This window comes from Marmota monax, unplaced genomic scaffold (genome assembly GCF_021218885.2).
Source record: "Marmota monax isolate L192 unplaced genomic scaffold, Marmota_monax_Labrador192_F-V1.1 WCK01_AAM20220418_F8-fsc00068, whole genome shotgun sequence".
NCBI lineage: Eukaryota > Metazoa > Chordata > Mammalia > Rodentia > Sciuridae > Marmota > Marmota monax.
The window spans coordinates 4692599-4715647 of record NW_026692352.1 but is presented as its reverse complement, the minus strand read 5'-3'; the positions used below and the strand labels follow the sequence as shown (position 1 = coordinate 4715647).

General features: G+C 38.5%; 1 protein-coding gene across 1 annotated transcript in view; it reads right to left on the bottom strand.

Moving 5' to 3' along the window:
• Nucleotides 1–1804: 1804 nt before the first annotated feature.
• Ppme1 (protein phosphatase methylesterase 1) overlaps nucleotides 1805–23049 on the bottom strand; it is a 69741-nt gene continuing 48496 nt past the window's right edge. The window contains exons 6-14 of the mRNA XM_046441954.2: nucleotides 21363–21517; nucleotides 20753–20843; nucleotides 16108–16173; nucleotides 12797–12920; nucleotides 9295–9424; nucleotides 8388–8432; nucleotides 5111–5175; nucleotides 4424–4491; nucleotides 1805–2994 (exon numbers count right to left, since the gene is read on the bottom strand). Of these exons, the coding sequence (XP_046297910.1) occupies nucleotides 2976–2994; nucleotides 4424–4491; nucleotides 5111–5175; nucleotides 8388–8432; nucleotides 9295–9424; nucleotides 12797–12920; nucleotides 16108–16173; nucleotides 20753–20843; nucleotides 21363–21517 (763 nt within the window). The 3' untranslated portion in view covers nucleotides 1805–2975. The remainder of the gene's footprint in view (nucleotides 2995–4423; nucleotides 4492–5110; nucleotides 5176–8387; nucleotides 8433–9294; nucleotides 9425–12796; nucleotides 12921–16107; nucleotides 16174–20752; nucleotides 20844–21362; nucleotides 21518–23049) is intronic.

The following is a 23049-nucleotide window of genomic DNA, read 5'->3' as shown; positions in this document are numbered from 1 at the left end:
TCTTCTGGCTCTGTGGTGATCCTTCATTCAGGACCCCTGATTCCCTTTCTGAGTCCACATGTGCTGATCTATATGCTCTGTAAGGACACAGTTAAGGTCAGCACATAGTCAGTCCTCATGAAAGATATGGTAAGTGAACATACAAATGGTCCTCTCCACTGGGGTATAGTGAATGTTCAGTAGACTTGGAGTCAGAAGACAAAAGATGCTGCCACCCTAGTCGTGGCTATGGGCAAGACATTTCATTTTCTTGCCTTTGAATTAAGGATGGTGATGCCTATGCTTGATGGACACCTACATAACCATGAATGGAGATGTAAGTGCTTAGCAAAGTACCTGACAAGCTCAACAAATATCCCATTCAGCCTCTGCCCCTATTCACTAAGCCTACAGAGGCCTCATTTCTCTGGTCACACTCCTTCTCCTCTTTTAAGTAAGGTATCTGGGCCGATAGGACTTCTGTTTAGGGACTTCTGTCCCTTCTATCATTCAGGAGACAGGGTGATGTGAAAACTACCTTTGAATTCTGACACTGTCACTTCTGGGCTGGGTGAATTTGGACCTGTCTCCCTACTTGTAAAAGGAACATAAATAGCACCTATCTCATAGGGTTACTCTGAGGATTAAGTTATGTCAAGTAAATGAGATGATGCTCAAATTTAGTAATTATTTTGACTTGCCTGGTGAACAAAAGCCAGTGTTCCTGAAAGCCATACAAGTGATCATGCTGCCCCCCTGTGGACAAGGGGCAATAGCCCAGCAGAGGCACTTCACAGGATGGATGGGAGAAATCAGATCACAAAGAAGGCAGGCCTTTCTCTCCTCTGCTAGGGAGCTCATGATTTACTCAGAAATATTTAGTGAACATCTAAACCAGAACTTCTTTGACGTTAATGTACCTGTTAAAACACGTAAGTTCTGACTCAATAGATCTGGGTGGGAACACACCTATAAGACTCCAGGTGAACTGGTGCTTGTGGCTCATGGGCCACTCTTGAGTAAAGACAGTTTTAAGTATAATAAAGGTGTCACATAATAGGAACTATTTATTGCCTACCATGTTCTATTACTGAGAGCCAGTTAATATATTTTATTTTCTTCAGTTAACCTATTATTAACACATATAGTCGCTAAGACCCTGTATGCCAAGTGCTATTTATCTTCATTTTCTAGACAAGGAAACTACAGCACAGCTAGTAGTAGGCAAGCTTACTGGTGACCTGGTTCATAGTTGATGAGGCCTAGGCTAGGGAATGGCTGTGAAATGGAAAAGAGGGACAGAGAAGAGGGAGTAGACAGATGTGGTGGCAGACTGGATATGGGTGTGAGAGAACAGTGTAGGGGGTCTGGACCACTGAAGACTTGATTGTAGCTATCTCTTACTGTGTTAGGAAAGACAGAAGGCAAATTTGAGAAAGAAGATGAGGACAGTGTTAGAAGTGGTGAATATGAAGATGCTTTTGGTCTTCTGGAAGAGACCAAAGGCATCTAAGGGTTAGAATTCAGGAGACATCTAGGTTGTGCTTAAGTTTGGATATTGGCAAAAGTGAAGCCATGAATGATTGAGGCTATGTAGGCAGACTATACTGTTCTGTGCCAGTAAAAGAAATGGGACTGGAATCCAGGTTCCCTTGGCTATAGTAGAGACTGGCTCTGTCCACCCCACTAGGTATTTTGATCTGGGGAGCAAGAAGAGCACAAATACAGGCTACAGGAAAAGTGGTTTTTGGATTTCTGTAACAAAAATTCAATGAACTGTACCTCTTCCCCCAGATTAGCAGAAATAAGGACAACTCCACAGAGATGCATAAAGGTTGGGAGATATTTATTTTCTTTAAACAAGGTCATAAATAACAAACAAAGTAGGTCCCAGATTCTGGACCTGCAGCAGGACAGGGATAGGAAGTTGTTGGGTGAAAGGTGGAAGGGGCTACACATCACCTAGACAGTCACAGAAAAGATGGGCTTTAGGAGACTGCCCCTCCCTGCCCTTGGAAATGGCGTGCCTGGGCAGCAGGGGGAGGCTGCGATGCTGGGGATGAGGCAGCTGGACGAGGGCAAAGACTGGGGATGCTAGGTTGTAATGTTTCTATGTAGAGTAGCTTGGAAACCACAAATGGCAATGAGAAGCTGTGGGCCTAGAAGAGGCAAGTGGGCATTCTGCACACCTCCAGAACCAACTATGAAAATGGTTAAATTCAATTATTAAAAACAATTCCACAGGTTTTAGCCTATGGCTTTGTGCATGGGCTGTGTTTAACCTGGGTTGCTCATTGTCAGGTGAGGGCTCGAGGCCCCTGGAGCAGCCTGGCCTCAGCCCAGGGCAGGTGCCCAGACATGTGGGAGTGGGATAGTGGGCTCACCCAGATGGGAGGCCATGTGCTTGGACTGGCTGTACCTGATTTTCAGGCTGGTTTCTTGTGATGCTTGCTACCTATCCACCACCCCTCCCTGTACCTAAGGCTGGAATCCTGGCTTCTCTGGGTCTTCTGAACCTAGAAGAGTAAGACTGGGATAAAAAGGTACCTGACTGGTATTAGGGGAAAAATAAGGACCACCCTGTGCATTGTCCATCCCATGAGGTAGGGCAGGACCATGCCAAGAATAATCACAGAGAATGGAGGTCCCTGAGCCTGAAGAGACACCTAGGCCCAGGTGCATTGCATGATGCCAGGAATGGGTATTCTCCGAAGGCAAGGCAGGGAGAACAGGCAGAGGCTACCCCTATACAGGGAAGGGGTAAAAGCTGGGGACCCTGGATTGGGCAGGCCAATGTTGAACAAGGGCCCTGGAAAACAATGCTTTTGGCAGGAATACACAAAAGGGTTTGTACATCTGGGGATGCCCGTCTATAGGGAGCCGGTGTCACATGGCCGGGCAGGATGGTGAGGAGGAGACAGCGGCATCACAGTGGCCTCTGGTGCGATGTATTTACAACAGAGCTCAATGTTGAGGGAGGGGTGGAAAGCAGGTCACTAACAGCCAGGAAACACACTGTCAAGAGTAAAAAGAGAAGGGAAACAAATGTAACTACCAATAGTTTCTCCCATACTTACCTGTCTCCCTCCCTATGACCACCACCAAAGCCCTTGCATATCTGTCCCATTTTCTCATGGCCTCACTCAGGGCTAGACACAGGGTCTGCACTCATTGTACTGCTCATTTGACCACGGGTCCCCAAAACTATTCATTAAGAGAAATGAAGCATTTATTGTTGATTCCTGGGATCTATCAATGATCAGTTGCTAGATATGTGGAATGGCCTAAGACTGTCACTTTTGTGAAAGCATCCTGTCATCATCTCTGATACTTTCTCTGCCTGTCACTATCATTTCCCAGGCCGTGGTGTTCAGAGTTGTCTAAGGCATAAAATATTTCTTCAAGCTTTCTGAGGGTAAGGAGCAAGTTCCTCTGAACCCTCATCAAAAGAAGAAGCTTTCCAAGCTTTCCAGGCACACCTGTAATCCTAGCAACTAGGAAGGCTAAGGCAGGAGGACAGAGTTCAAGGCCAGCCTCAGTAACTTAGCAAGACCCTGTCATAAAATAAAATAAAACAAAAAGACTGAGGATGCAGCCCAGTGACAATGTACCCCTGGGTTCAATCTAATCCCCAGTACTACCACCACTACTACTACTACTACTAATACAACAAGATGCTTTCCAATGGCAGGAGTAACTCATCAAGTTGACTGGATCTCTCAGAACCAAGGGCCTTTGCAGCACAGACTAGGAGGTCCATGAAGTGGCCTGAACCACTGGTGTAGGTCAACATGCCTCTCCTCCCCAAAGGAGTTCAACTGTGTCTCCCAATGAAGGACTTCCTGGGATGAGAGGCCTGGTCTCCTTTTTTCCTCTGGACCAGTGGTTTTCTCACTTTTGCCTCCCTTAAAAGATATTGTAATACCTGCAGGCATTTTTGGCTGTCAGAACTGTGTACAGGAAGTACTAATGCCACTTGGCAAGTAAAGGCAGGGATGCTGCTACATCCTTCAATGTAGAGGAGAGCCCCCTATGACAAAGAATTGCCTACTCCCAGTTATCAATCGTGCTGAGGCTTAAAATCCTGCTCAAACTCCCCCAATGGCCTTCCCAGCTCTGCTCAGTAGTAGAGAATTTCTCCAGATAAGGACCAATTCCCATCCCAGACTCCTCAAAGAAGGAGTGCTTCAAGAAGAAATGCACACTACAGTGAGGGGTGGGAGACAAGGTGTGACTCAACTGCAGTCTCAGCAACAGCTCATTGGGCCAACAACCCACGTGGCTCTGTAGAAAGACACATGCCATGCCCTTTGTTGAGGAGGAGGAAGGAGGGGCATGGTGACCCAAACAAAACAGAGGTAAAGCAGAGTACTGATAACCCTGCAAATGCTTGTGTATTGGGTTGGCCAGCACCGCAGGGCTCTAAACCCTTGTATATCCTTACCACTGGAATCCACCAATGGGCTCTGCAAACCTGTGCCGGATCAGGAAAGTAGCAACAGCTTCAGCTACCTGAAAAAGGGAGAGATTCCAGGTCATATGAAGGTGAGTAATGTTGCTAGCCTTGGGAGTCCTGTGAGCATCTGTTGGTTGGTCAGGCTTGGTGGTGTCCTCACATCAGTCCCATCAATCTGGGCAACTTAAGAGCAAAAGAACCCAGGGTGGGAGACTCCTCTGCACCATCCTTGCCAGGGATGGCTCCAGAGAGTTCAGGAAGAATGAGAGCTTCTTATTACAAGCAGCTTTTCAGAGTTACAAGCACCTTTTTCCCAAAGGAGAAGCCCATATTAATTCCTAATTGTGACTGGAGTTTAGGATGTAGTTTCTACTCCAACGATCCCTTCTTCCATTTGGCTTTTAGGTATACGGAGAAGGAGAACTTGAGATCTTAACCAAGGGCCCTTGTATAAAATAGCAGGGTGGCAGCAGCTCCTCAGCTCAGACCCACAAAGCCCAGATCATAAGCATCTGCCAGGGAGAGGTTTGAGGAGCTGGTGCATTACCCAGGCCCCACCTACAGCAGCTGCCGCGGGTAATGCAGGCTGAGACTCAAGAGGCTTGTCCTGTCTTTTGTGATATCCAAAGTTACTCTCACACTTTGTCCTTTTACGTCTTTCAGTACCAGACCCACCTTGTCGGGTGCATCCTCATGGACTGCGTGGCCACACTGGGGTAGGACCTGCATCTGGAACTTCCCTGGAGAAAAAAACAAAGCCAGGCAACCTCAGGGACTTATCCTCTCCTTACTACCTCTGCAGTTTCACAGGCCATTCCAGGAATATAGCACCTTCCCCCACCCCAAACCTCTTAGACCCAATGACCAAGTCTTTGACGATGATATAAATACCTGTAATTGTAACCTCTGGTCAATTATTTTCCCTTTTATACCTATTTAATGTACATTTACTTTGGGCAAGACTCACAGGAAAAAGATCCTTTCCTCACAGGATTTATAGTCTAGTAGAGGAATAAAACACAAAAATCAATATTTAAATGCAGCATGTAGTTGCTATGATGAAAACGGGCACTTGGGGCTGTGAGAGCATGGGAAAGGGGCTTCACAATCCAACGGGAAGGCTCCTGTACAGAAAGAACAGCCTTCACAAGGGAGGGAAAACTTGAAGTGGTATTTATTCCTGGAAATAACAGGAAGCTTGGTTCTGGAGGTAAGCAGTAACCACATTAAGGATTTTTGTAGACTATTTAAGAATTTTGATGTTTATTATTACAAAAGTTACTGTTTGAGTATTTTTGTGTCAGGCACTGAACTAAGTACTTTCTTAACACTGTCCTTTGAAACACTAAGCTCACAACTAATGTGGAACTATTAAAGAATGAACAGATGGCTGGGGATGGACTCAAGGTAGATTGCTTGCCTTGTATGTATGAGGCCCTGGATTTGATCCCAACTCCGACAAAATTGAAGGAGGGAGAGAGAAATAATAGAGATCATTGATAAAGAAGGTCCCTAAGGAGATAAAGGATAAGTGACCAAGACCAAAGGCACCCACAGGTATAATGAACAGACTCAGTGGCTCAGCTTTTCATTTACAAAATAATAAGCTCTGGAAGTCCTGGTCCTCATTTTGTGCTTCTCACCGTAGTTACACAGTGTTTCAAAAAGTTTTTTTCTTTGTTATTCTATCAACTTTTAAAATAGATTCTCAAATCTATCCTATAAAATTACACAGGATAAACACTGACATTGTTTTGAGAAAATGAAACTGAGGTCATGATGGATGAAATGTCTTGTCTAACGCTGTTGAAATTTAGTCAGAAAGACGCCTGGCATTTTGCCAGAGGGAATGGTTGAAAGGTCACCCTGCTGGGGTGGGGGGGCATAGGGCGGCTCTGGGATTAGGGCAGATCCTGCACCCGCCCGCTACTTTGGAGTTCCCATTGAGTTCTCCTAGGGTTCCGGGAGAATTGGCTCGTGGAGCCCGGTGGAGGGAGTGTGTTCCCGGGAACTGTGTGTAGAGTGCCGGTGAGAGTTCGGGGGAAAAAAGAGTTGCTGTTTGAACCTAAAAGGCTTTGTGGCAGCTCGGTTATTTTGTGCCCAGCCAGACTGCGGCATAATGCTGCTTTATTAGTGGATGAATTGAAACTATTCCATTCGGTAAAGCCCTGCTTAGGACCCTCCTCCTGCAGTAAGCTGCCTCTAGGGCTCCAGCCAAGCTGCCTCTCCTTTCAATCTTTTAAGGTACTACTATTAATGCATTTGGATCCAAACACTCAGCAGTGGGTGCCCCTCTTTGTTATATATTACATGCCACTGGTGCTTACCTCCCAAAGGGCATGTCATTTCTACAAGAACAGGAGCTAGTATTATTACTTGCTCTATATACCAACTCAGGAGTGGGGCACTGAGTAGGTGCTTAAATCGTGGATAAATGAATGAATCTCTGAACAATGACTAGACCCAACACCATTTCTATGAGGTCAGCCTCTGATAACTATGGATGTATTTTTCATTCCTCTTTGGGAGAATAGGAAATAAGTAACTAGGAAGAACTCATATATACTAATAACACTGGGTTGGGTACACATAAATTAACATGTTCATGACTAATCCTCACAATTATTCCCATAATTATTTTATGAAATGGGAATATTTTCATTGATCCAAGTTGCACCATGAATAAGTGGTAGATTTCTAGAATTCTATAACACATTTGACTGGTTTGAACACAAGTGCTGGGAAAGCTGTAGCTTAGGATCTATGCAGACTTAGCCACTTTCCTTTGTTCAATGGAACATCCTTCAACCTAGCCATTTACTCTCTACTCATGGGATACTGTCCTTAAAGAGAAGGTGGCCTTGGATAGTCCATACTGAAGAAACAGGAGGGCATCTAATGAGAAATTACATATACTATGTTTGCTAGACACAATGAAAAGTATCATAAGTCAGAATCTTACTTCTCCCACATTTTCTTACTTCAATCTTGTAAGTAAGTATTAAGATATATTATTATCTCCATTTTATAGATAGAGAAACTCAGGATTAAAGAAGTTGGCAATTCACTCAGGTCACAAAACTAGTAACACTAAGAAGAAAGGTTAAGAACAGAATCTGCTTAAGCGTGAATCCATGTAGTTTAGGAGTTGGCACCTCTTCTTCCCATCACCCCAGATGTAATGTCTTTTGACTTCACTTTCACCAGGTCTTTTACCCATATTAAAGCAAGAAACTCTACAAAATTGGTCCTGCTGTCTCCAATGCCATATGGCCAACACACCTGAACCTGTGCACAATGCTCAATCTGTCACTTTCCTACTCATTATACTTCACAATCCCTTTGAGACTGCCATTAATTTTGTCACTTCACTCATGAAAAAAACCAAAGCTGAGACAAGTCAAGTAACTTGCTCCAGGTAAAACAATTAAAAGGAAAGCAATATTCAAAACCCATTTCTCTCAGCTTTGGAGCACCTGCTTTCACCACCTCACCATGCTATCTTCTAAATAGATTTTTAGATCTTTTGGTATCTGGATTATCTTGGATATTTCCCTTCCTAAAAAAATTTTAAAATAATAAAAGCATTGATCAGTATATAGAATATCTCTGTCCACAATTTTACTTACCTATGTAGTACTTTATTATTTTCAAACACATGGTCTCATTTTAATTCTTGTAATTCTGAAACATAGTTTTATAATCCTCATTTTTAGATGAAAAAGAGAGGTAGGGGGGAGAGGAGGGAGGAATATTGCTCAGAAAAGAGAAACACTTGCCCCATAATTATATGGTGGGTTGGAAGTAGAGGTAAAAGTCAAAGGTAGGTCTTACTCTAAAGTTCCTGTTCTTTCCATTGTATTCATCATCTTAGAATATCAATTTCCACATGACTACCTATTTCTCTGCCCTCAGAAAATGAGACCAAGGGCATAATTTGTGGATAACTTACCCTGCATCTGGCCAATGGTCAGATCTTTATCCAACCTATCAACACCTAGAACAAAACAAGAGAATCAATAAAAGTATCTTTCCAGAAAAGACCCCGTGAAACAGGTTTTGCTTTTCCAATATTAAGTAAAATTGTGATAAAGTTGTAAACATGACATTCTTAATTCACATTAATGCTGATCCTAAATTCAAGATGGTATAGTTTTACCAGATAAAACTTTCCAGGTTTGAGATTTCCCTACAATCATTTTGCTCATTTAAAGTGGATTCTGGAAACAAGGTTTTTATGATTCTCATAAACAGTCAGGCTATCCTTACACCACGGTATCTAGCTCTAGGGGGAACGGGTCTTAATCAGGTACAAAAGTCAGGCCCAAATCAGGACATCCCAATAGATACATATGCTTAGTTAGGTGTAGGAATTGGGATATGGAGAGGAGAAAGGGCACAGAAGATTAACTTTGGTTAATAGTTTTAAAAAGGTTATACTCAGGTGACAACATACTATTATGGACTTAATTGTTTTCCAAAATTCATGTTGAGCCCCTAACCTCTAATGTAACTGTATTTGAAGCTATGACCTATAGGAAGTAATCATGGTCAAGTGAGGCCAAAAGTGTGAGGCTCTGATACAAAAGGATTAGTGTCCTTATAAGGAGAGACACCAGAGAGCTCGTTCTTTCTTTCTCTGGTCCACATAGGAACACACAGGAAGGCAATGATCTGCAAACCAGGAAGGGAACCATTATCAGAGTTCAATCTTACTGGTACCCTGATGTCAGACTTTCAGCTTCTCAAACTGTGAAAAAAATACCTATCTGTTGTGTACCGAATCTATGATATTTTGTTACTGCAGCTAAGTTCACACACACACACACACACACACACACACGTATGTATGTACTTACCAGCCAAGAGCAGCAATTTAGGAATAGGACAACTAAGAAAGAGATTGGATAAGCCTCGAAACCAGCCATCCCAGTATTTTTCTGTTTTTGCCAGTTCAATTCTCCAGGTATATGGATGGTCTTTCTTGGTCTGGAGGAATAAGAGCAAATTCTGAGTCTCTGAGGGCCACCCCTGGAGGAATAGGATGAAAACTAGGTCCCTGAGAAAAGGAAAGGGAAGGAAACTAGCACTTACTAAGGACCTACTGAATTCCAGGCATTTTATTAAACACTTAATCCTATGGTAATCTTACACAGGTTATTGAAATCTCCATTTTTAGATAATCCAAAGTTTTCTTTTTTACTTCTATTAGTTTTTTTTTTTCCTTTTCTTTCTTTTTTAAAGAGATGAAGTATTATTGTGTTACCTAGGTTGGCTCTAAACTCCTAGGCTCACATGATCCACCTGCCTCAGCCTCTTGAGTAGCAGGACTACAGACACATGCCACCATGCCCAGCTATTTTTATTAGCTTTAATGATACAGGTAACTTATAAGATCACAAACTGGTAAATTGTAAAGCCAAGATCAAACTTTTCTTATACTCAGTTGGAAAAAAGAACATATCATCAAAAGAATAATTACAAATACCATACTGTAGGATAAAAAAATGTTTACAGTATTAAGTGAAAGAAATGGACTGTTACATGTCATTTAGGTTAGAATTACTGTTGGAAAAAAGTGATGTGCTTAGGTGAAAAAAACAGATGGTAAAATTGAAAATAGGTTCATTTTGTTGGTAAAGTATTTTTTTCCTCATATTTTGATTTATGATAATGAGATACTGTTCCTGCAGAAGTAATTCAAAAGAGAAATATGACACAAATATGAAAACATGTCAACATGTTTTATCTTGACAGTTGGAAAGTGGATGGCACTTGGTATACAATCAAGTATTAGCTAAACAAATGTTTCTATTTTATTGCTTTTTTTTTTTAAATTTTTTGCATTACTGAAATAGGTGAAATATACTGGGAATAAATAATTGGGATACTGCACTAACCACAATATGAAAATTTTAAAGGAAACATGAGATAATAACAAAACATGTTAAAGAAAAAAAAAAAAAATCACTGGATGTTTAAGATGTCCATACCCAAAGTGACCTATAGAGTTGATGTAATCCCTATCAAAAGCCTAGTAACTTTTTTTTGAGGATTTTCTTAACAAACAAAAACAATGAAATTGGAGGACTCACATTCCCTGATTTCAAACCATTACAAAGCTATTAAGTTTGATACTGACATGAAGAAAAATAGACCAAGGAAACAGAGAACCCAGAAATAAACCTGTGTGTGTGTGTGTGTGTGTGTGTGTGCGTGCGCGCACGTGATTTCAAATGACCTTTGCTAAGAGTATCAATAGCACTCAATGGGAAAAGGACAGTCTTTTCAACAGTGTTGAGGTAACTAAACAGATAAATATCCATATGCAAAAGAATGAAGAGAGACAGATGGACACTAATGCCATGAAAAAATGCTCACCATCAATGGTTATTACAGAAATACAATCAAAATCACAACCAGATATCACTTTATACCCCCAAGGATGACTATAATCAAAGAGGGAGATAGTAACAGTGTTGTAAGGACATGGACAAACTGAAAGCCTCAGACACTGCTAGTGGGAATGTAAAATGTTGCAGTACTTTGAAAAACAGTTCCTCAAAAGGTTACCCATAATTACCAGATGATCCAGCAATCCACTCCTAGGTATACGTAGTCAAGAAAAATAAAAATCTATGTCCATACAAAAGTTGCAAAGTAAATATTCATAGCAGTATTATTCATAATAGAAAAAAAAGTGGAAATAATTCAAATGTTCATCAACTGATAAGTGGATAAAATGTAGCATATCCGTAAAATGGAATATTTTTTAGACACAAAAGAAACAAATGACTGATACATGTTACAACATGATGAACTTTAAAAGCCTTATGCTAAGGTAAAAGAACTCAGCCACAAAAGACCACATGTTGTATAATTCCATTTATATTTAATGTACAGGATAGGTTAAGCTATAAAGACAGAAAGTAGATGAGTGATTGCCTAAGGCTAGGAGAGTTGGGGAGAAATAGGAAGTGATGGCTAATGGATAATAACTGATGCACTTCAGTTTGTCCTCTCAACAAAACTGCTGGAGTTTATAAAATCATATAATGGTTCTTATAAAAAAATTGCAAACAAAAAATGAGTTGGAATTGAAAATCAGAGGATCTTGGTGTATTTTAACTCTAACTTTTATGTGTTACTGTTACTTTTATGTGATACTGTTAAGAAAGTATCTATACCTGAGACACAAAAATGACGATAATTTTTACAATGCAGAGCTAAAATGATAAGTTGACAAATGTTAAGTATTCAGGATAGTGCCTAGCACATAAAAGGTAAGAAGTAATAAAACATACTAAGTCTCAAATCTACTAAATACCTGCTTCGTTACCTTGAGAAAGACTCTTAACTTCTGAGCCTCAGTTACTATACTGTAATATGGAAGAAAAGATCTCACAGGGTGTTGGGAGGGCCAAATAGACAATGTATTATTTATATTTTTGCAAACTCTGAAGATATACCAAGTATTATTCTGATCACTGATCTTAAGGATGGCAAGAAGATCCTCATTAAATTAAAAATACCATTAAAAAATGTTCTCTCCTTGCTAATAATAAGTAGCATCTACAAAAATAAAGGAGAATGTGGTTACACCAAGCCAATTACTTGTCATTAGTAAGATATTTATAATCCATTCCAGAAAGTCTGCTGCTCATAGTCACTAGACATTTCCGAGAAAAAAAGCACCCCTTTCCATTACTGTCCTCAAACCAACTGTCTAGCCAGTACTCACAGAACACTTACTGCTCACACAAGCCTGAGATAAATGCTGAGGGAAATTCATGCAGAACATCAGTTTCTGCCCTGAAAATGCACACTTTTTTTTTGCTTGTTATACAATTTTTACACAAGTGGAGAACAACACGGACCATCAACCTAGAAATAACTAGCAGGAGACCACTGCATTTTTTAATGTGGTTTACGACCATCTGTACTATGGCTCAACAAACACAATTTCTAAAAGAAATACTAAGTTGTGTCATATCAACTTTAGGTGCTGTACTAGAAATGGACTGATAAATGGAGGTCAGAAAACACTTCCAAGGAGATAGACCTTGAAAGCTGAGTAAAATTTAGATGGACTTAGACAGGTAAGAAATGGGTTTTTTCTCATGAGAAACTACAGGAACAGAGGGAGAGATGAGAAAGTCTGGTGAGAAAGGAGTTCTGTTTAAGGGGAGATTATATACTTTAAGGTTTTACATTGCAACTGGTCAAAACTATTGACAGTGCTTTTTATCTTATATTTAACCTAAGTATCTCTTACATTGTTGTCTCTGTCCCCTAAAATATGTAATCACACTTAGAACCATTCCCTACCCTATCTTTCTAAGATAGCAGGCCTTCACCTACCTCCATGTCATCTTCCTTTTTCCTCTTGTTTACTGACTCACTTCCTTCTTCGTCTTCTTCTTCTTCTTCTATAATTCCTTCCACTATAGATTTTGAGCCTTCTGGACTAGTAATTCCTTCACACCTAGATTTTTTTAAAAATAAAATTACTATTACATATCTCTTTTCTATCACAAATTGTTTCAGAGATACCCATATTTACAGCCTTTTATAATCAAATGTTAATTAGAACTTAATAATGCTCTTGGAAGAAGGAGAATGTGAAAATGTGAAAAAACATGACCAATATGTAACTATACTCCAATGGCTGGTTTTCAGCTCTTGTACTAATATAGACAGACCCATAGAAAAGGAACAACCATTTCCTGAGGCATGGTGACATAAGTTTTATTGGTGTTCTTTTATACAATTATCATTATAATCATATGAAGTAGCCCTGAAGAGATAATAATTGTCCAGGATTATCTGGAAAGGATTATTTATGGGTGGATTAAGCTGGTGTGCAAATTCAGCCCCAACAAACTCCAACGCATGGTGTTTTTTTGTCGTACTCTGCTTACAGTAGAATAAGACTCAGATGAAATGGTAAAAGATACTACTTTTATTTTTATTTTTTGGTACAAGGGGTACTTAAAAATTGAACTACCTCCCTAGCCCTTTTTGTTTTTATTTTGAGACAGGGTCTCAATAAGTTGCTTAAGGCCTTACTAAGTTGTTGCTAAGGCCTTGCTAAGTTGCTGAGGTGGCTTTGAACTTGTGATCCTCCTGCCTCAGCCTCCTGAGTCATTGGGATTACAGGCGTGCCCCACCATGCCTGACCTACTTTTTAGTTGGCTGAAAGAAACTGGCAATTAGAACAACCATGGCCAGCTGAATAGACCATCTGATCTAACCAATTATTGCTAGGTGTTTTTCTCTTAAAAATGATATCTGTTGTAGGGCACAGTGGTGCATGCCTGTAATTCCAGAGGTTCAGGAGGCTGAGGCAGGAGGATCACGAGTTCACAGCCAACCTCAGCAACTTCGTGAGACCCTGTCTCAAAATAAAATGTTAAAAAAAAAAGCGGAGGGTGGGGGGCTGGGGATGTGGCTCAGTTGTTATGCACCCCTGGCTGGGTTTAATTCCTGGTTACCACTCTCCTACCCCACCAAATAGTATCTCTTTATATTATGAAATTAGGTAGAAAAATTATTATTATTATATGAGCAAGCTGGTACTTAATCCCTTTCGAGAGAATTTGATGGAAAAATACACTGACAAGTGCTAACAGTAAAAATCCCAAGGGCCTGGGTAGAGGCCAGTATCAAGGTCTACTTTACATGATATAGAGGAAGTTACTTTTGCCCTTGAAAAAAGGGAGAAAAGGAGAGAAGAAGGAAAATAAAAAGGCTGGAATAAATTGAAGGGTCAGTGGAGATTTTTAAGAATGATAACTTCTTTATATTCTCCCAAACCTTTAGTAAAGTGTATATTCATAAATATTTTGTTAAGTGAGGGTTTTCAATGAACTGCGAGTGCTGAGTTTCATATCTATAATATAGTAGTACAGATGTGATTTAAAAAAAATAGTGTAACAAAGAAATATGTGCTTTGAATTTCCAATGCCTGTGTGTGGATAAGAAGGTTTAGGGCAAAAAATTTCAGCATGGAACCTGGCAGTGTCCTATCTTCTTTAAAGCCTCTGCATTGTATCTGTCTGATATTATTACTGAAAATGTCTTTTTAGGCATACCAATCCATGCTACAGGCCTTGAAGTCAAATACATAAGAGTTTGAATCTTAGCTTTATTATCTACTAGTTGTGTAGTCGTGGGAAATGAATTTATCTCTCTGAACTTCTATTTCCTCACCTATAAAGCAGTATTTTTTTACAGCTTGAGGATTTGCTTAGTAAATTCCTAATGTAAAAAATTCTATGGGGTAAACAACTATGTTTCCTCAGTAAATAAATTTCAAGAAAAAAAAAAAAAGAAACCTGTAGGTTAAAACATACTTAAGAGAAGTTATCAACTAACTGGTTATGTATTTACTTTATTTGATTCTAATCTTAACTTTTTAAAAAAATGTCTTTATATTTATGTGGTGCTGAGGATCGAACCCAGTGCCTCACGCATGCTAGGCGAGCACACTACCTCTAAGCCACAATCCCAGCCCCACTAATCTTAACTTTAAAAAAAATTATGAAATGCATAGTAGGAACTGAAGCTAACAACAAGATAGTATATAATGCAGTAGCTCAAAAGAGAGCCCTTGAATGATCTATCACCAAAAAAATAAATGTTTAAAGTGCTAAATATGCTAATTTAGAATCAGGCATTCCAAAAAAATACAAATATTGAAATATCATGTTGTACCCCATAAGCTGTATAAATAAAAAGTAAAATTTAAAAAATTATTTGAAACAAATCATAAATATGATTCAGATTAGATTTTGGTGATATTAAATTTTTTAGGGGGGTTTGATAATATCATTGAGATTAGGTTTTAAAAGCCAGTTACAGAGGAAATTGTATTTGGAATTTGCCTCAAAATATTTACATGTGAAGGAAATAAATGGGCACACAGATGAAACAAAACTGGTCATAAGTTAGTAACTTTTTAAAAATGGGCAGTGAGTACATTGGGGTTTATGGCATTATTCCAACATGTTTGTGATTTTTTCCATAATACAAGGTTTTAAAAATAAAGACAATTTATATAAAATACTTTGCACAGTGCCAGGCAAATAGTAACCACTCAATAATGCCATTATTATTTTCATCTAACTCTTGTACTCCTATGTATTCTGTTGGATAACATTCTCTCAATTCATCTAAAGTTTATTTTGTGGCTATGCAGCAATTCCCAGGATCCAAGTAACTCTATCAAAAAAGATCAATTGGGTTAAATAATTTTAGTTCACCCTTAGAATCTGACTTTCACTCTGGTTATGCACAGATTTTATATTATAATTTCCTCACACTGAGGTCTGGCTTATGAGGAGAATGAAACCATAGCTGTCAGTCAAAAGTGGACACTTAATGTTTAATGTGAACTCTCTGGAATGCCTTACTTTTCAATACCTAGAGTTTTGCTAACGTAATTCAGTATTACATAAACAATAATAACTGGCTTTGGGATTTCTTTAAAAAAAAAAAAAAAGAAAAAGTATCCATAAGGCTTGCCCAAATAAGCTCACCTGTAAAATTACCTAAAATAATGAAGGCATGTCAGTATGATGAGTAAGTATAACATAAAAAAAAAAGCAATCTATAACTCCCTCACCAAAATTCAGCTTCTAACCAGCCCAAAAGGAAAAAGTAAGACCTACTGTTTGACTTGGCCAACCATGGAGACACGAGCAGACTCCAGATTTCGAATTTGGCCACTCTTCACACTAGGAGACAAAAGTGAGAAAGGAGAGAGAAGGTTACTCAGTATTGATTTCATCACATTACTAGAATCAAATGAGTAATTCTGCAGATTCTGTGGGATCTAACAAAAAGTTATAGTTACCCATATTGCTCACCACTATTGAAAATCACCACTATTCCTCCTCCTCTGTCTCTCTTAACTATAAACTGGGTCGTAAAAATCAAGTAAAGTCATTATAGTTCTACAAATATTTACCAAGGGGGTACTTGTGCCAAGTCCATGTGCAGGACAGAAGAAGCTAATCAGAACATAAAAGTTGATCAGAGCATTGTAGGCAGAAAGTATATCATGAAAAAAGATACCATGATGTGAAAGTCAGCAGGAAGATGATTTTAGAAAACCAAATACAAGGAGTAGCAAGGGACAGCAAAGTGGGAACAGGACAGAATAGGATTGGTATACCAGGGGCTAGTTCCTTACAAACTGAAAGGTGGGACCTCTAAGAGATGATTAGACAGAGCTCAGCCCTCATGATTGGACTAATATCCTTATGTTGGGTGGGTTTGTTAAAAAAGTGAGTTTGGCTCCCTCTTGAACTCCCTCACTATGAGGTGCCCTGTGCTATCATACAGTGAATGCAATAAGGCCCTCAAATGCAAGCTCTGTGATCTGGGGAGTTTCTAGCCTCAAAAACTATGAGAAAAATAAACTTTCATTGTTTATAAACTGTCTAGTCTGGTATTCTTGACAACAGCATAAAACAAAGACACAGCCATGCTATAGAGCTTAGACTATCTGAATAGATTAGTCTTTTTACTACTTGTTTACCTAAGGGCAAAGCAAAATGATTGTGTATCCCCAGGGAAACTAGAAACACTGCTTAAAGCAGGCCACCAGAAAAACACATCTCCAAATTTTTTAGCTTAAAAAATCATTTAAGGGCTGGGGCTGTAGCTCAGTGGTAGAGCATTGAGACCCTGGGTTCGATCCTCAGCACACATAAAAAATAAATAAATAAATAAATATATTGTGTCTATCTACAACTAAAAAAAATTTTTAAAAAAATCATGTAAGTTAGAGGCTGGGAGATGTAGCTCAGTGGTAAAATGCTTGCCTAGCATGTGTGAGGTCCTGGGTTTGATTTCCAGTAACACACACACACACACAAAATCATGCAGATTTAAAAGCCCCTTCCTAGATAATGATATTATTTCTTACCTAATGATAAACAAAAGCAATCAGAACTACTACCTCATCTTTCAACCACCAACTGAACCAATATACGCACCAGCATTTCTAATGATAAACTGTCTTGATGTCTATTAATATATATTTGAAATACATATATCAAATACTTCTGTTATATTTCCATTTAGATTTTTTTTTCTTCTGGTACCGGGGATTGAACTCTGGACACCGTTATCACTTAACTATATCCTCAGCCCTTTTTTTTTTTTTTTGCGACAGAGTCTCACCAAATTGCTGAGGCTGAACTCAAATTTACAATCCTTTTGCCCCAACCTCCCAAGTTGCTGGGATTACAGGCATGTGCCACCACACCCAGCTTTATATGAGTCAAGGTTACTACTGTCATGCTGAATTCAATGGTCATTCCCTGGTTCTCATCTTACTTGATTTCTCAGCAGCATTTGACTCAGTTGCTCTCTCCCTCCTTTTAAAAACATGTGCTCTACCCTCCTGATTACTTTATGCCTCACCAACTGTGACTTTCCAGTTTCCTTTGTTGGATCTTCTTCCTAACCTCTAAATATTGGGGGAATACCCAAGATCAACTCTTTGATCTTTTATCAACATCAAATTCCTAGGTGATTGCATTTGATTTTTCAGCTTTAAATGTTATCTTAGTGATGACAATTCCCCAATTTGTCTGTAGCTCAACCTCTTCTAACTAGTATATACAACTTCCTACTTAACATTTCCACCTAGATTTCTAATAAGCATTTCAGTTTATCCAAAACCAATTCCCTTTCCCTATTTCTACCCAATTGACTTCTGTCTGTACTGTTCATCCAACAATCGCTATAATTCTTCCTTGAGCTCCCTCCTGGCCATCTTCTTTCTCCCAATATTCAATCCATAGGTGGATTTTGTCAGTTCAACCTTCTAAATATACATCTTACCACACTGTATCAGGGGTTCATTTGATGCTTTGACTATATCCCTTGTGGCTTTGAAACTTACATTTTTTTCCTTTTTCCTAATCTTTTTCTCCCTGATATTCTTTTCCTTAACCTTTTCTCTGATCTTCTGTCATCTTTTCCCTAACTTCTCCTCCCTGATCTTCTCCTTGCTGATCTCTCCTCCCTAATCTCATTTTCTCTGATTCACCTCTATAAAAGCCTGATGATGGACAGAATCATAGCCTTTGGGATGGGAACCCCTTGTGTTTCTTCTTTGCTAGCACAGCAATAAACTATCTTTTTCCTTTTCCTCAAAACCATGTCCTCATTATTGGATTGGCATCAGGGACAAGGACTGAGCTTTCAGCAACGATCGTATTTCTTCTGTTGCCTAGTTTATTACTCTCCTACATTTCTACAATAGCTTCCTAATCAACTTCCATTATCACCCCATTTCCTGCTCTTTTTCCTATTTTATTTTTCTCAGAGCCAGAGCAGTGGAACCAAGATGCAACTCACTGTCTGACTTCTCAAAGCCCCTTCTTAGTGATTATACCCTACTGCTTCGCATTAGCAAGACCAAGGAGCAAAAGCAGTAACTGTTGACCCCGTATTTCAATAATTTTTTTCTTTAATCTGGAATAGAAAATGGCCAAGAGTCATAAACTTGATTCAGATATCCAGTGGGGTACAAAACAAAATATTAAATACCTCATAATATTTTATGATTCTTGGACACAGAAAATAGGTTCTAAAAATCAATGACACATAGAATCTAGAACACCTTAACATTTAACAAACAGAAATCTTACTCTATTCTGTAGCTGCACTAGAATCAAGATAGGGCCTATCACAACCCTGGATGGGTGCCCTTCTATAACTCCTATGCTTTCTTCATTGTGTTGTATTTATGTATTTACTTGGTTTTGTTTTTTAAAAATATTTTTTAGATGTTGATGGACCTTTATTTTATTCATTTATTTATATGTGGTATTGAGAATTTAACCCAGTGCCTCACATATGCTAGACAAGTGCTTTGCCATTGAGCCACAACCCTAGCCCCTTGTTTTTGTTTTTAATGCAAGACACTGACTCCAATTTATCCTTAGGCCTTTGAACAGGTACATATCTTATGTACTAGAGAAAATGTCTGCTGAATAAATTTTAAAAATTTTGGAAAAGGATAAATTATAGATAAGTTTTTTCACTAGTTATTACTAAGGAAGCAGGCAGGGCACCTGAGGTACATGTCTGGCAGCAGTTGCATTCTCATTCTCATTCTCTTTGGTGTTTCTGAGAGATCTTAAATCTTGTGTTATGATATTGAACAAGGAATGGTAGAAGCAACCTAAGCAAATACAAACATCATTCTGGCAAGTCATATTCTAGCATGAGACCCTATGTCCTAGGAAAACTCTCTAGGATACATATAATACATTGTGTCTAAGTTTCCAATTGATATCTCTGATTCAGTTAATAGACATGTTCTGTCTTCTAGGGCAAACAGCAGTATGCTATATGCTGTGTGAAAGTACAAAAGAAATAGAGAACAGCTTCTACCCTTATGATGTGGGAAAGGCACTGAGACCGGCAATAATGAAAATAACAATATATGAGCATATCTCTCAAAGGAAGACTGGAAGACTAAGAGTAAATAGTGCTATATAATAATAAACTCAAAGGACTTTAGCAATTTTGCTGAGAGTGTTATCTCATGATATGGAGAATTAAGAGAAAATGTTCTGGAGAAGAAACTATAGATAGATTTTGAAGAATTAGGTAGGAAGTTAGGATGTGGAAGATATTCTATTCCAAGGCTTATCTCCTTGAGGGAAGGATATGTTTCAGTCATCTCTGAATCTTCATCCTTTAGCATAAAATAAATATAAATATTTATATAAAAAGTGATATATATTTAATAAAAGTGATTGAAGGAATGAATTTATTACTGAACAGTCTTTTCTTAAGCAGAAGCCATAGCCAATTTTGTCTGCATTTTTTATAAGAACTATTCACCTAAAACTCAAACACATTCTTGAGAATGGAACTTACACCCATCCTCTATTTCTCTATCATTTTCATTTTACCTGAAACACAGAATGTGAATCTAGAACCATGGAGTATCAGAGATAGAAGAGGACTTAGAGTACATCTAGTCCAAGTTCTCACCTTAGAGGCAGAAGTGGCTATAAAGCAGATGATCTACAATCACTAAGACCTTAGGAAATATCACAATTTATTGGAAAAGGATAGGTTTTTAAATGACTTAGCCAATTCTGAAACATTTAAAGTTGTTTTTTTTTTAAATTCTGCTCTTTAAATAATTTAATTTCTCACATAGTATTATAATAAAGCTTTGGAAAATTACTTTTTTTCCTTTAATCTTAGTGTTTATGCTGACAAAAAAGAAAAGCTTCAATTTAAAAGTTAAAATTGAGACAACTTATATTTGTGAATTACCTCCATTCAATAGCAGTCTCCAAAGACTTGAAGGTTTTAGGACGACCACGTAAGAAATTTTGCATGCTATTAAGTGCATCCATGGCTGTACCTGGATGTTAAACAAAAATATAAGAAATAGTAACCACAGCCTTTAACTTATTCTGAGCATTTACACTTACTGAGTCAACTCTCTACATCTACCCCAGGTGCCAGCAGAATTCAATAATGCTTGGGAAAACAAAGATACAGTTTCAGAAAATCCAAAGACTAATGTGATAGCCAGCTTCCAATATAGCCCTACTGTTAATCACTCCCTTGTGTAGTGCCCCTACAATGAATAGGGTGTATAAGCAATAGTGTGACTTTTCAGTCTGGATCATAAAAGATATGGCAGCTTCTTTTTAAATGGTTAAATAAAATTATGGGATATGACATACAATTAAAGTATGATTTAGCCATAAAAGGATATTAATGAAGAATTTCTAATCATATGGAAAAATGATTATACAATTTTAAAAAGAGACCAAGTGGGACATGTCAAGATGAATGAAACTGATAATAAATTAAAACAAGATAATAATTTATCAGAAATATCTCCTATAAGTCAACGATTCTGATTTGGTCTTACCTTCCACAACATCAATCATGCACAGACCCAGGAGGCTTGGTACCAGGTTAGCGGATGCTGTGTGCACTGCAATAGCACCGCCCATGCTATGTCCAATTAGCATAATTGGAGGAGGGAGGTCCCCGTACATGGCTTCAACCACATTGCCAACATCCCTGCAGAGATGGGGGGAAAATGCTGGTAATACTCTCTAACAATACTATTAAACTAGTTTTCTTTCCCAGATCCTTCCTTTGATCTGTAAATAGTAGTTCTGGGGGATGGCAAAGGTTTATAGGGCCATCTTACAACACATCTCTGTAATCATGCCCTCTAGTATCTCTGCAGCTAGCCACATATGTAGCTCTCCTAATAAATACCAAGTTAAAGACTAAGAACCCAAATTTTCTAATTTTTCTTTTTTACGTCACACTTTTACTGTTCCATACACTTAGCGCAATTACATAAATATAATGCCTTTGTTTTGAACCTAAGCTTAAAGCTCTGGACAAATAATTTAACTATTCTATGCCTCAGTTTTCTCAACTATAATGTAATAAAATTTGGATTTACAAGATGAATGCCAGCCTCAATTTATGTTTTATTGTGTGATCCTGGATTAGTTTATTAACTTCTCCAACAGTGAATTTCAACATTTATAAAGTGAAGGTTAAGAATAATGTTTATTGCAAAGTTAATTGACTGCAAAGTAAATATAAACTACTCTGAAAGAGTACACTGCTATACAAATGTAAATTATTATGCAATTTCCTACAAAGTAGTTTAGGCAACCATCAAAGGAGATAATGAAGTTGAGAAAGTCCAAGCTTCTTTGATATCAGGCTGCTTCTATACCATACACAAAACTCACTGGAAGACAAAATGATATGAAGGGAAGAAAAAAGAACTAATATTTATTTAGAATGGCTATGGTTTGAATGTCTCCCTCAAATTCATGTTAATAGCTAAACTGTTTAGAGGTAGGACTTTTCAAAGTGGATAGAGAATTCTGGATACTGGGTTATCACAGGAGTGGTACTGTGAAAAATCTCTCTAGCTCCCTTGCATCACCAAGTGATGCCCTCCACAAGTTATTTTGCAAGAAGGCCTTCATGAGGTGCTAGCACCATACTCTTGGACTTCCCAGCCTCTAAAACTATGAGCTAAATAAACTTCTATTCTTTATAAATTTCTCATCTGTGGTATTCAGCAACAGAAAATGGCTGAGACAGGTGCCTACTATGTGCTAAGAACTTTCTTATAATACTCTCTAATATAATTGTTTAATAGCTCTGTCTGAAAGGTCTTTATTACTATTTTATAAATGATAGAACTCAGGACATATTTACCAGCCTCGCTAAATTACTGGGGCTGGCTTTGAATTCTTGTTCCTCCCATCTCAGCCTCCCAACCCACTGGGATTAGAGGCCTGCGCCACTGCACCCGGCTCCTCATCTGTATTTTTAATAACTTCTCTGATGATTCTGATGAGTGAGCACATTTGAGAGCCACTGTAAATACTACATTCATTGTTCATTCATTGAGGCCCAGAGTATCTTCAGTTATTCTTTAATACCCTGCTCTCATCTATGAAACCAGACAAATAATGTAGACCTTAACATACTCAACACCTCTTGCATTCAACTATTTTTCCAATCTGTCCCACATAGATATCCAGATTCTATGCAACTCCATCAGCAGAAGAAAA